We start from the raw sequence: 13,192 nt of genomic DNA, 5'->3' as shown, positions 1-13,192 counted from the left end.
CTATGAACCTGCCTTCATCATGCCTGGAAAAGCCACAAAGCTCTTTAGACAGAACTTGTAGAAGTCCATGTTGGTTGAATCCGGCCCACCATAACTTTTAATGTGGCCATCTAGACTAGACAGACACATGGATATGAACAGAGCCTTTAGGATAATAGTTGTGGGCTTAAATATTCTTGTATCAATCAAATCAAAGCAGTTTTTGTCTGCAAAGTCCCAAATTACATCTATCTGGCCCTCCAGTTTGTCACCTTCCAGAGATCGCAGAAATTAGCGCAAAAGCAACATATCCCCCGCATAATGCATAATTGTGAGTTTATTGCAAATATTTCACAACTATGGTCAAAAACATCAGGTATAAGTATTGCCAATGTGGCAGTGTTTCTTACTGCCACATCGGCAGTAAGAAACACCAAGGCTGGAAGTAAGGCTCCAGCCTTACTTCATGTCAAGTTGAGGTATGTGGTCAAAATTGGGAGTAAGAAAAAGTCACATTTGTTGTCATGCATCAAGACAAATATTGCATAATTCATTGTAAATATCTCTAAAGTAGCTTCACAAATTCAGTTATTTCAACTGCAAAGAAAAAAAAAAATCACAAACACGACTGAAAAATCCAGGAGGGAGGAATCGATGTGAAAACATTTCAGTAGTATTTAGTTTTAAAGGAGCAGTGTTGTGTTTTTTCCAGGTACGTAGTGCCTTTTATAGCACAATCAAGTAACGACGTTACCGTCAGTTGTTATGAAAACACTCTATCAAATACGACTAAAAATAAATTTTACTTTGTAATTTAATGCCTTGAAATTGGGCCTCTGTCTCTTTAAAAACTCTTGCTTTTCATGAAACTCCGCCTTCAGGAAATCATCGCAACATGGCTCCTCTATTAACCCTTTAACAACATTTTTACCAGTGTTGCATTGAGAAGTAGCTCCTATAATGAGCTCAGCTGATGCGCAGTTCCACCAGGTGTTTGCTAATCGCTGCTGGCTAGTCTGAAGGAGCTGAGTGGGGCAGGGCTGCTCTGTGAAGCTGAAGCTCTGTGGGGCAGAAAATCGGCTTGGAAACTGCAGCTCTGAAGAGGAACTTCACCTAGAAAAGGGGAAGCAATGGGCCTTTCTGTCCCTTCATCTGTTTTATACAGCTTAATGGTTGCCATGGAGATTTAAGGATTTCTCATTGCATGAAAGAATCAAGGCAAGACTCCAGGTATGTTTTAGATTAGGGACTAACATTATAGCATGATGTAAAGCTAAAAAAAGACAGTTTTACATAACACTGGCCTATTAAGAAATACTTATCAAAGGCAGAGGCAGCCGCTTATTAATATTTTAAGAGTTTGTTATTGGATTTTATCAATACATTCTGGCCCTTTAAAAACAGTTGTGAACCAACTGTTAGTTTCTGCCTGGATCAACCAATTTGAATTCACGCTAATCGAAGATCGTTACCTACAGCAGGTAAGACGTTTACAGCACATAAGCACTCAGCAGAACCTTGTTTGAAAACAACTCTGGACTTTCCCTTTAAGTACGTTGATTCCCTATGAGCTTTCAGGTCCAGTGCTGGCAAGAGTTTCCCTCACAGTCATGAGGGAAGATGGCAGCGGCTGACGCTCGGTCCTTCCAGCTGGGCTACCAGTCGGTACAGACAGAGAGGTTGCACTTATTTACATGTCCACAGTTTAATAAATAATCAGCTTCTCTCCTGCCTTGTTGCTATAGAGACAAAGTCAGTATATGAGCATGTGAAGCCAGAGAGTACAAAAAAGTAAAGTTTGCCAGCTGGAAGTGTCCTTATTTACAAGACGGGATATGGAGTGTGCTTGATTTTGAAACGTCTGACAAATTTGAAAGAAGGAAAACTATTGTTAGAGTAGAAGAAAAAAAAAGGGGGTTTTGGTTGTTAATACTTCCTTTGATGGGGCCGCCGGTGTTTTAGAGGTCCAAAAGATTCATCACCTTCTACGTGTTTGTAAGGAATTTATAGCTAAAACAGGGGGCAGGAGGCCGGCTCCGTCAGTGGCGCCAAAGCGGGAGGAGTGCGAGCGTCGCTGGCAGCACGGGGACCAGGCCGCTCCTTGGCAACGGAGCCGCAGGTGACGGGGCCCCTCCCATCCCGGCGGTGGCCAGCCGAGGGGTCAGCAGCTGCTCCTGGAAGGTGAAGTCATCCAGGTTATCAGCGAGGTCTGAGGGGAGGCAGAGAGAGAAAGACAAAAGTGAGCGAAGTAGGAGATAATGGGGGCGAGGTAGAGGAACGAGAAACATGAGGGGGACGGAGAAGTTTAGAACAAACTTGGAGATGGAAACGGAAAAAATACACGCAATGCCTTGCGCAGCTGTAACAGACCGGACCTCCCTCCCTGCAGCTCCTGCATATAACCAGATGTTAAACGCTATTCTGCGGACGCACGTCGAACCGCGTCGCACGTTTGTTTAAGTCGGAGAGACTACCGAAACGGGCGGACTTGAAGGGCGCATCTGCTGGAAACAGAAAAAAAAAAAACCCCACAGAGGCTGCATGAAGTCAGTTTCAGACTCAGGAGGAAAAAAACAGCCAGAAATGTTTGACTGATGCGTGCCATCTGTGTGTCGGCTGAAAGCTCACTGAAACGTGGGGGGAATTATCTTTTATGACGCAACAGATGCTCTTCGCTGAAACAGCCGATTTGTGGAACGGTGCTGAGTTCGGGAGAGAGCAACTCACAACACTTTGAAGAATGGGTAGTGCTGCGTATGTTTTCGGTGGCTCCGCGGAGGATGATTTGCGGCGTTCAGAAATAGCTGAGATGGTATTTACGACGGCTACAAACGCCGTTTCCTCATGTCTCGGTTTAAAACCGTGGGGCCGTAAAACGGCATGCTTCCGTCTGCGAGAATGGCAACACTACGAACAGTAAAAACTGTTTAGGGAGCGTTGCACCAAGATACTCTGTCAAGATACCTGCTATTTTAAATAGACGGCTTTGGTAGGATCAGTCTGAAATGTCTTTTGGACAAAAATGCAGTTAAAACAACACATTTACATATAAACAACTGCTTTTTCTCACATTAAGCAAAACTTACATTTTACAGTTTCAGGCTAGTTAAGATGATCAACACTATTTCTACTTCCAGATTGCCAGAATAATGGGAGAAATACGTTTTTGAGGGGATTCTTTTTAAACTTTCTCCAAATTCAGATGCTTACCCTACATTTTTGTATACAGTAGGTCACGTTTCCAAAAGGTAAGACTGACGTCCCTAATCACGTTTCCAAAGTATAATCAGTTTTTTTCATGTTGCTTTAGGTACATTTGGCTTCTTCATCTGAGTGGCTTTTCATCCCACGTCAAAACCAGAAAATCTTACCAAGTATTTTGTCTAGTTTCTAGTGGAAATATTTACTTAAAACAAATTTTTGTAACTTGCTGAAAAGTTACCTTTAAGTTAGTTTAGTCTCAGTTCAGTGCTGCACAGTGGCGCAGTTGGTAGCACTGCTGCCTTGCAGCAAGAAGGTCCTGGGTTTGATTCCCGGCCCGGGGTCTTTCTGCATGGAGTTAGCATGTTCTCCCTGTGCATGGTGGGTTCTCTCCGGGTACTCCGGCTTCCCCCCACAGCCCAAAAACATGACTGTCAGGTTAATTGGTCTCTCTAAATTCTCCCTAGGTGTGAGTGTGTGTGTGCATGGTTTCTGTCCTGTATGTCTCTGTGTTTCCCTGCGACAGACTGGCGACCTGTCCAGGGTGACCCCGCCTCTCACCCGGAACGTTAGCTGGAGATAGACACCAGCACCTTCCGACCCACTAGAGACGAGGATGTAAGAAAATGGATGGATGGACTCAGTTCAAGTATACTGAGATATTTGCACCAAAAACTAGATGAGATACTTGGTAAGATTTGGTGTTTTCTGCAGTGTTCAGGACTTGTTTCACTGAGGATATTGATCACGTTACCAGCTTAAGTCAAACTCTTAAAAAGACATTTTGCTTTTGTTCTGCGATTGAGTAACACACCCCTGAAGATTTAAAACTTAAAACTATTAGGACTAGTTTTTGGAACCCGTTAATGACCAGATCATTTTTGACGTGTTCTGATTCAGAATACCGACAAACTAAGAGAGACTTTATTTCTGTTGGCTGTGGCACAGCTAACCTGACTATTGAGTTCAACAAATGAGAAATCGAGCTGGGTTTGTGACGTGAAACCAGAACCAGATAAAGTTGGGTATCGTCCTAGCCAAAAGCAAACGCAGTATAAAGGTTGTTTAAAAAGGTCGAGTGCTTCCGAAGAGAAACTTTATATATTTTTTTATGACTCTTTTGAATTTTTCTAAATCTGGAAGCAGAATCTGTGCTGTGATGATAATCTAAAAAAACAAACAAACAGAAAAACCTCAGATTTGACTTCGGTGCCAGTTTGATTGATAGTATGATTTTTGGATGGTTGTAAATGCCCGCCACGGACACAGGAAGTGGAAGATTTTGCTAATGTTATGAATTACTAGCAACAAAAAAAAGAGAAAGGGAAAAAAAAGGAAAACCCTTACTTTCCTTATATATTTGTTTGTTTCTTTCTTGGTTTCCCTTCTCTTTAGCAGTAGTAGCAGCTTCTTGAACACCTGCTGCTCTCTTCTTTCTTACTGCCGTCTTGTTTTGCATCCACAGCTTTTTCCTTACTGTGGATGCAAGTAAGAAGAGCAGGAGGACTGTGAGCAGGAGGACTCACAGGCAGATCCTCCTGCCTCTGAGTGTGTCTGCGGGTGTGTGTGTGAGTGTGCTATCTTGTCTAGCAGATAGCAGTGAGAGACTGAAATGAAAGAAGCGAGTTATGAGGCAGGCCAGAAGGATATCAGAAGTAAAGCTGCTCCGCAGCGAGGAACGCCAGGTATGAGGCGCGGAGTCCCCAGTCATGCCAGACGCAGACCAAACACACGGTACACGCTGATGAGTTTTTGAAATATCCGCCTAGTCTTCACGGACTTGGTTGCTCAGCATCATTCACAGCTTTTGGATTTTTCCACGTCCTATCGCTTCGGCTGCAGATTTTGAAGTGTTATAGGGATGTTATACGATTAAAACAAACAAAAGAGCGTAAATTACGAGGCGGAGGGATTTTTTTTTAATGAAGGGAAAGAATTCAGTATTATGAAATATATGTCTTTTCAGCTTTAAATCATAATGTTATTACCTAATCAAAAACACACCTGGAGTGTTGCCTTGATTCTTTAATGCAAGTCTCAGAAATCCTTTAATCACCATGGCAACCATTCAGCTGTGCAAAACAGTTGTACCTAGCTACGCCTTGGAGGGGTAGCTCTGCTCCTACAGACTAGCCAGCAGAAATTAGCAAACACCTGGTAGAATCTACTGATCTCATGAGCTGGTTCTCAGTGAAACGCTGGTGAAAATGTAGTTAAAGGGTTAATGGAGGAGAAATGTTGTGATGACTTCCTGAAGGCGGAGCTCCAGAAAAAGCAGGAGTTTTTAAAGAGACAGAGGCCCAAATTAAAGGCATTAAATTACAAATTCACACTTATTTTAAGTCATATTTAATACAGATAGCATTTTTTATCACAAGTGAAGCTTGTGCTATAAAGTGATACTATGTGGCTGGAAAATACATAATCTTGCCCCTTTAATAAAACACATTGTAGTTTCAGGTTGACGTGGCAAGAAATAAAGAGTTTAGGAAGTGTGAATCCCTTCGTAGGACTCAGTAACTCTCTGAGTTCTTACAGTCTGTGTCAATCTGCGGAGATGTCAAACTAAAGCGGACGCTCGGTAAGAGTGCCGGGTGACAAAAGGGAGCAGTTAGGAGTCTGTGGAAAAGCTTTGCTCTGGTGGAGACACAGAGCATGAGGCCCTTTCCCTCACGCTGTCCATCGCCCTCTGCGCCGCCAGGCTCCGTCTTAAATAGAGGAATGAGGCAAATAAATAAACCTCCGAAAGCTCCAAACTGCATCTCCCACGAATTCATCCGCAGTTACGACATCTTTTGAGCCGCGGCCCGAAGGACAATTAACTTTTTCCCCCGCCCCCGCCGTGTCCCCTGACATGGCAGTGGGCAGACATTCTCTGGGGCTCTGAAAGGGCGATTTGTCACTTTCGACAGCGGCACACTGTACCGCCGAGCCAATTAAGCTCAAGGTGCAATTCGATACAGCTTTTATACACAGTGTGGATAAGGGGCAGGGCGGGGAGTCGAGGAGCGGGGCGCGTCTGCATTTGTGTGCGGATGATTGAGTGGGGTGGATGTGCCCGTCCCAACGAGCGCTGTGTGAAAAAGCGAGAGACAGAGTGGAAGGACATTGTTCCCGCTGTCGCTGCTGCTATGCAGCGGCAATCATGTGAAGGGAGAAAAAAGAAGAAGAAGAAGAAGAAAAAAAAAAGCCTCCGTTTCTGAGAAAAAGAGAAGAAAAAAAAATCCCAGGGAGTGAGAGAGGGTCTTTCTCTCTAGTTTAAACACACGGACGTGAGCGGCACCACAGAGGGGCCTTGTTCCGCAGGATTTTAAAAACAACTCAGTTGGGACTGAGCTCTATGCAACCTAGATCCCTGCACAGTGCTATACGCCAGGCTGGGACTAATAATATCCTGGTATAATTAGTGACCAACACCTGTGGCTGTGTTTCTAGACCTAAATGCAGACAGGGTGGGAGTGAATCACACAGACAAGAAAAAAAAAACTGAAAACAGACAGAAGTCGTCCATATTCATGTTCCTCTGGTTCACTTTTTCCTTTTATGGCCTCGTGGGGAGGAGTGACAATTAGACACAGTATTTACATGCCTCACATTTTTTTGCATTTGTCACGTTACAACCACAAACTTGTTATCAGATAGAGCAAAACAAGGTAATGATTCTCATCCTCTCCGCAGGGAGTTTCAATTTCTTTTTAGTCCCTAAATGTAGGACAAGGCAGATTTAAAGAGGCAGTATTGTGCATTTTCCAGGCACAATTCTGAAAATATTTAGTCTACTCTGTTTACTCTGCAAAGTCTTCTCTGACTTTGCAGAGTAGACGTGCCTAGATTCTTGATGGTAGCGATCAAGAGACTACGCTACCATCACTTGTTATAAAAATGACATGGATATCAAATATGACTTAAATAAAATTTTTCATTGTAATTTAACTCTTTAGGTGGGACTCTATCTCTTTAAGAAGCTCCTGCTCGTTCTGAAACTCCGCCTTCAGGAAGTCATCACAACATGACTCCTCTATTAACCCTTGGACAACATTTTATACCAGCGTTGCTCTGAGAAGTTGCTCCTATAATGAGCTCAGCTGATGCTCAGTTCCATCAGATGTTTGCTAATTGCTTCTGGCTAGTCTGAAGGAGCTGGGTGGGGGAGTTGAGGGTGTGGGCTGCTCTGTGAGGCGGAAGCTCAGCTTTGAAACTGCAGCTCCGAGGAGGAGTTTCGCCTCAAAGGCGGCACTAAGTCAATGAAGACATAAAATCCCAATAAAACACGCTAAAGACTGTGGTTGTTGCCGTCCTGTGAGTGATTAATGTGAGCCCTGTAAGGTCCCTTCAGGTTTTCAGGAGGACACAGGCCTCCTGTGGCGCATCCATTCAGATCTTACGTTCTCAGACGCCCTCACACTGCAAAAGGGACACCACCTAGCTGGAGCATCCCCGCTAGTTCCACCCGGGCTTCAGGAGCTCAAGTTACGACCGAGGCGAAGGGTCAACGGTCCAACCATTGACTGGTAGCCCCATGAATGAGCAGGCCTGGTAGTCGCACGCAAGCCAACAACCGCGGCCGCATTCAAGCTTTAAATTTATGTTGTCTTTAGTGACCAGTTCCTGTCGAGAACAGAATGCGTGCAGACACTGCGGGTCTCTTAAGGCGGGGAGCGGATGTTCGTTTGGATCACCCTGACAGGTCTAACAGAGGCTGGAGTGCAAGTCCCATGTGTGTCGCAGTGGCCTTTCTGTCTGTCTGTCTGTCAGAGCAACAGAGGGAGGGCGGGCGGAGGGGGCAAGAGAGTCTGGAGTTTTGTTTTCAGCGGATGCCTACGGCTCGCCGTTTACAGTTGTCACAACAAGCAAACTATGTGGGGGAGAAAAATGGCTACAGGTGAAGATTACATGTTCTGGAATCGATCTGACACAGTCTGGACACATGTTGACTGAATTTGACTTTGCAGAGTAGACGTGCCTTGGTAGCTGGTTGACACATTGCTACAAGCCCTCTGGAGAGAGTGCAGCTTCACGGTGCTGTACAGTTTATTCAGCACATGTGTGCTGCACGCAAACTCCTTTTTAGGGTCAGATAAGTATGTGGAATGTTAAGTCTCCAAACACAGGTGCTTCTTATGAAACGGGAGAGATGGTTTAGATTGCCGCTGCATTGGCAGACCGTGTGTTCACATGGCACACCTAAAGCAGTCGAATTTGATTTAGGCCCTCGAGGCTGGACAGCTTACATTATGGTTCCTAAAGTAAAGCAAATATTTTATCAGTTTGGGTCAGTTCTGTGGAGCAAAAGTTTGAATGGATTTTGGACTCAGCACATTTGGTGGGGGGGGGAACAAAACAAAGGGGCTGTGTGCAGTTCCTGGCCCAGAGCCACCAAGAAATGTAAAAAAATAAAAAATAAAAAATTACATGACTGACCAAATCTGCAGAGTTTGGTTTCCTAAAAGAAGCTGCGTTTCCATTGAGTGTAAAATTGCGCAAATTGGAATTATGAAAATAAATTAACTTGATGGAAACATGCCAATTAAAAAAAAAAAAAACTCACTTTTTACGATCCAACATTTTTTCGGCTGTACTGAAATTGGTGTGTCTCGCAAAACTGCAATGGAAACACTTGATCCACATCAGACGAGCCACGTGATCAACAAGCGTTTGTTAAAATTGGCGGAAAAGGTGAAAAAGATGACAGGAAGTGGGAGGATTATGATGGCATGGCTAGGTCTAATTAATCGCATGATGAATTAAAACTAGCTCAATCATTTCTATTTGCATGATTTATTGCTTTTTGTCCAAGTTTGGTAGAAAACCTGTCATCCAGTTTTTGGTAGAAAACTGGGTGACATAGGTTTTCTGTTAGTCATTTCATTAGTTGTTTCTGTTGAAGATATTTAAAATGTCTTCCAGTTCCAGTGTTAAATGTTCATTAGAATATAAAATGCATTAATCTATGAGATTGTTAATATTATTACTTTCATATCACTTTAAAATTGTCCCAAAACAAAATGATCATTTATCGCAATAACTTCGGGGACAATTTATCGTCTAGCAAAATTTATTGTGACAGGCCTACTCATGGCATACCTTTTCAGGACTTATCACATTAAACTTTTTCATGTGTGATTTTAATTGCATTTCTTTTTTAATGGAAACTCCAAATGTGTTAAATATTCAACACAGTTATGCGCAGATTTGTAATGGAAATGCAGCTGCTGGTCGTTGGCCGGTTTGTCACTTTGCATAAACAGTGCGGAGCCGCTGCGCATTGACAGACTGGAGCTGGATGCCTTTGTCTGGGTGGTGGGGGGGGGATGACAGTCTCACAGACCAACAGGCCGACCACAGGGGCGCACAGAGAGGCTGGGAATGTCGAGCCAAGACAAACGAGACGGCCGCAGGAGGCCCTGCCCCGGGCCTTTAAAACAGCGCCGCTCCCTGAGCCGCTCCTGCCTCCCAGCTTCCCCAGCGCTCGCTGTTATTCCAGGCTGAGGGACACTCCCATAGAGAGGGCCAGAATGTGAGACGGGGGAGACGTCATGGCACAGACTGCTGCGGATGTAAAGACACAATAACGTCTGGATGTCTTTTAAACTGGAGTGGAGAAAAAGTACAGTGCAGTCTAATGGGACTGACACCTGTTAATCGTGTTCCAGTCAAGTCTAGTTTCTTTGTTTCAGCAGCAAGGCAGCTGAAACAAAGAAACTATTAACGCTATTAACAAAATACAGAAACCAATTCTGAAACAAGCAAGGAACATTACATTTTGTTCAATTCTATCATCAAAATCATCAGGCAAATTAACATCTAATATACTGATCAATGTTGGGGAATTCACAGTGAGTAGTTGTCCTGTCAACAGCCTTTCCTCACTGAACTGTGGATCAGAGTTTTCATGAGCCTCTTGATTGCTTCCCTAAATGACATGTTGTCCTTTGCTACCAGTTTAGGTTGACCAGAGTTTCAGCAAGTCAGACTTTTAAGAACTTTTTAATGCTACCTTGAACCAAACTATTAACAACAGGGATGGTTGGGGGATCATGCTGTATTACAATCAAGCGTAGCATTTATTGTGAAATTTCTGGCATCTGTGGTTGGCTCTTAGCAGTGGGTTTGTGCTTCTCACACTGCATGACTCTCTATGGTGATAACCCCCGCAACCCCAAGCTTAAGCATTTAGTTGTTTTTTTTAAAAAAATTTTTACAGAATGCACCGTAGCTTCAGATTGGTTGGCAACAGAAGTGAGTCAGTGGCATAAACGTTCGTCGTCTAGCCAACTGACGATAAATTTACACTTACCCATGTCTGACACAACAACCCTGCTGTATTACGCTTGATTGTAATACAGCATGATCCCCCAACCATCCCTGTTATTAATAATTTGGTTCAAGGTGGCATTCAAAAGTTCTTAAAAGTCTTAAATTTGACTATTAGCAGTTGGTTGATTATAGATACATGACTTTAAGATCTTTTACAGACGTGCAGACACCGTGTTGACGGCCATGTCTTGGTAGCTTTCCAGTTGTGCCTGTTCTTCCTATTTTCAGACAATGTATTGAACAATGCTTGGTCAGACGCCCAAAGCTTGGAAATAGAGGCTAACCCTGCTTTAAACTTGTGGTGCTCCTTGGTCTTCATGATGATGTTTGTTCTCTAACAAAGCTTGGAGGCCTTCACAGAACACCTGGATCTACGCCCAGATTAAACCACACTAGTTACCAACAACGCTGCTTCTGGACGCCATCTGCTCTGGTTTTTGTTAGGGAGCAAATGGAGCTTAATAAAAATGCCTGTGAATCCTTAAGCATGTTCAAAAAACCGTGTATCATTTTCCTTCTACTTTACAGTTATGAGCTACTATGCGTTGGTCTATCCCAATAAAAATCGCAATAAAACACACTGAGGTTTGTGGTTGTAACATGACAATATCGGGGGAATTTACAAGGGTGTGGACACTCTAGCAAGACACAGTAAGTGGAATCAGAAGACAAGTTCAGAAAAAAACAAAAAAGAAGATACAAATCTGCAGAACTCTAACTCCAAACCCCACGTCTAATGCCGTGGTTAGCTCTGATATGACTGGAATATAACTCATCACAAAGACTCTTTGTGGCTGGTGGAGAAAATGCAAGTCAAGATCCATTAGTTATATTGCATTGGCGAGGGAATAAACAGGAGCCTGCACTCACTGACCTCGCCGTGCACTGTCCAAATTACATTGACTTCAATGTATTTTTAGTCTCCACTTCCAGTTAATGGCTCACACCATCATAAATAGGAGAACAAGCCCGAGGCGGAGGAGAAGCTCGGAACAGACACATAAATTTTCGCCACAAATTCCTCACAGTAGCAAAGCTGCGATGGTGGAAAAAGGCGCACACGGCTGAGCGAAGTAAAAACCATAACAAATCACACATACAAAGAGTTGATTCTGTCCTGAGGGGAAGCAGCTTGTTCAGGGTGGGGCGTGGTAGAGCGCCCTGCGAGGAGCTGAGGTTAAGGCTCCGTGGAGGGTCAGAGGTTGGCAGGGAGCCCTGTCTCCGTGTCAGGACACAACGGACAATGACGGCTCTTATCAGCGCCAGAGACATTCTTCGGATGCTGCCTTTATCTTCTTGCGGCTAAAGACCTGACGCACGTGTTTCCATTCTCCTCCCAGTTCCTGAGGTTAGTCCAGTTAAGGAGACGTAGCTGGCACATTGAGATGGATTCGTAGCGGAAATTTTCCAACCAATGAGCGGGCAAATCCCCCCCACATTCCTGCAGCGAGGCAGACTGGGACCGAAGGCACATGCGACAATTTGACCGCAAACTGTGAGGTTCTTCTGTGCAGTTTCACTATCTGCCTCAACCCTTTCTAGTGGTTCACTCGTGGTTCTCTTTGGCAGTTCAGAGCGAACTTTACAGGGACCCTGCGATGCTCGCAGGGTCTTTGGGTTGCTTTCAAGAACGGTCTGGAAAACTGAGCCGAAGCAGGTCAGAGGAAAGGGGATGGAGGGCAGGGCAAAAAAAAAACGAACAGAAGGAGAATTTAGGATGCAGGTGAGAGTGGAGGGTGAACACGAGAAACGCAAACCGCTGAAAGCCTCAACCAAACTTTCAGGACGTTTCCACAAAATGGCTTCTGTGTGTCCCTGTGGCGGCCAGCGGGCCTCGAGAATGGCCCCGCTGTGTGCGGAGTGTTTGTGGACAGCGGCGGAGCTGATGGACACGACCCAGGAACGGGCCTGGAATCAATTTACTGCATCCAAAAAGTGCCTGTGAATGTAAATAAAGCTCTTGAGCAAACAAACGCTTTTCCAAGAGGCACAGTCACAAACATAGAAAAAAAAAAAAAAGAGTACGGTGCTTAGAAAAGGAACCAACTACTGGAGGGGCCCCCACCCCATCACATGTACTCTGAGAACCGAGTCAACTCTGCGCTCGTATCCACAGAAATTAAAACCAAGGGTCTTCATCCTGCCTTCGGGATATTCTTAAGGGTTTTATCTCTGGACCGATTTGGGAAAGCTTCAGAGTGAAAGAGCATTAAGGGTCCAATAAGAGGATAATTTCATCCATTCCTTCCTCTCCTCCCTCCTTTTTCCTCTCTTCCCCCCTATCTTCCACTCCACTGTCACCCCACTCAGACGCAGAGCAGGGAACGCTCATGGGTTGCTTCAGTGAGAGCGAGATGAGAGGCTGCAGATCCAACTAGCCGTGCCTGTTTACACAGATGGCAGCCGGCTACATAATTTTTGCAAGAGGCGTGGAAGCAGAAGGAAAGCAGAGGGACTGGCTCAATTTAAACAGACTGTTTAGAAACTACAACAGGGATGGTCACTGAGAACGTTGGGTCAGAACATTTCCAGTGGGTTACACGTCATCAACCACTATAGGAAAAAAAAACCCTGCTAAGCTACCCTACAAATTTGACATTTTACAACTTTTCAATCTAAAAGAAGGTTTCCTAAGCTGTGGTGTAACAATGCTGGTTGGGTCATGTTTAGTGATGCCAAGTCATCTACCACAAGG

At 44.4% G+C, this 13,192-nt stretch overlaps 1 protein-coding gene across 1 annotated transcript in view; it reads right to left on the bottom strand.

Annotated features, from left to right (window-relative positions):
* Nucleotides 1–984: 984 nt before the first annotated feature.
* gpc3 (glypican 3) overlaps nt 985–13,192 on the bottom strand; it is a 159,241-nt gene continuing 147,033 nt past the window's right edge. The window contains exon 8 of the mRNA XM_023328158.1: nt 985–2,188. Within this exon, the coding sequence (XP_023183926.1) occupies nt 2,019–2,188 (170 nt within the window). The 3' untranslated portion in view covers nt 985–2,018. The remainder of the gene's footprint in view (nt 2,189–13,192) is intronic.

Source organism: Xiphophorus maculatus, chromosome 23, assembly GCF_002775205.1.
Source record: "Xiphophorus maculatus strain JP 163 A chromosome 23, X_maculatus-5.0-male, whole genome shotgun sequence".
NCBI classification, from domain to species: Eukaryota; Metazoa; Chordata; class Actinopteri; order Cyprinodontiformes; family Poeciliidae; genus Xiphophorus; species Xiphophorus maculatus.
Note: the sequence above shows the minus strand (reverse complement) of the source record. Positions and strands in the feature narration are given on the sequence as shown.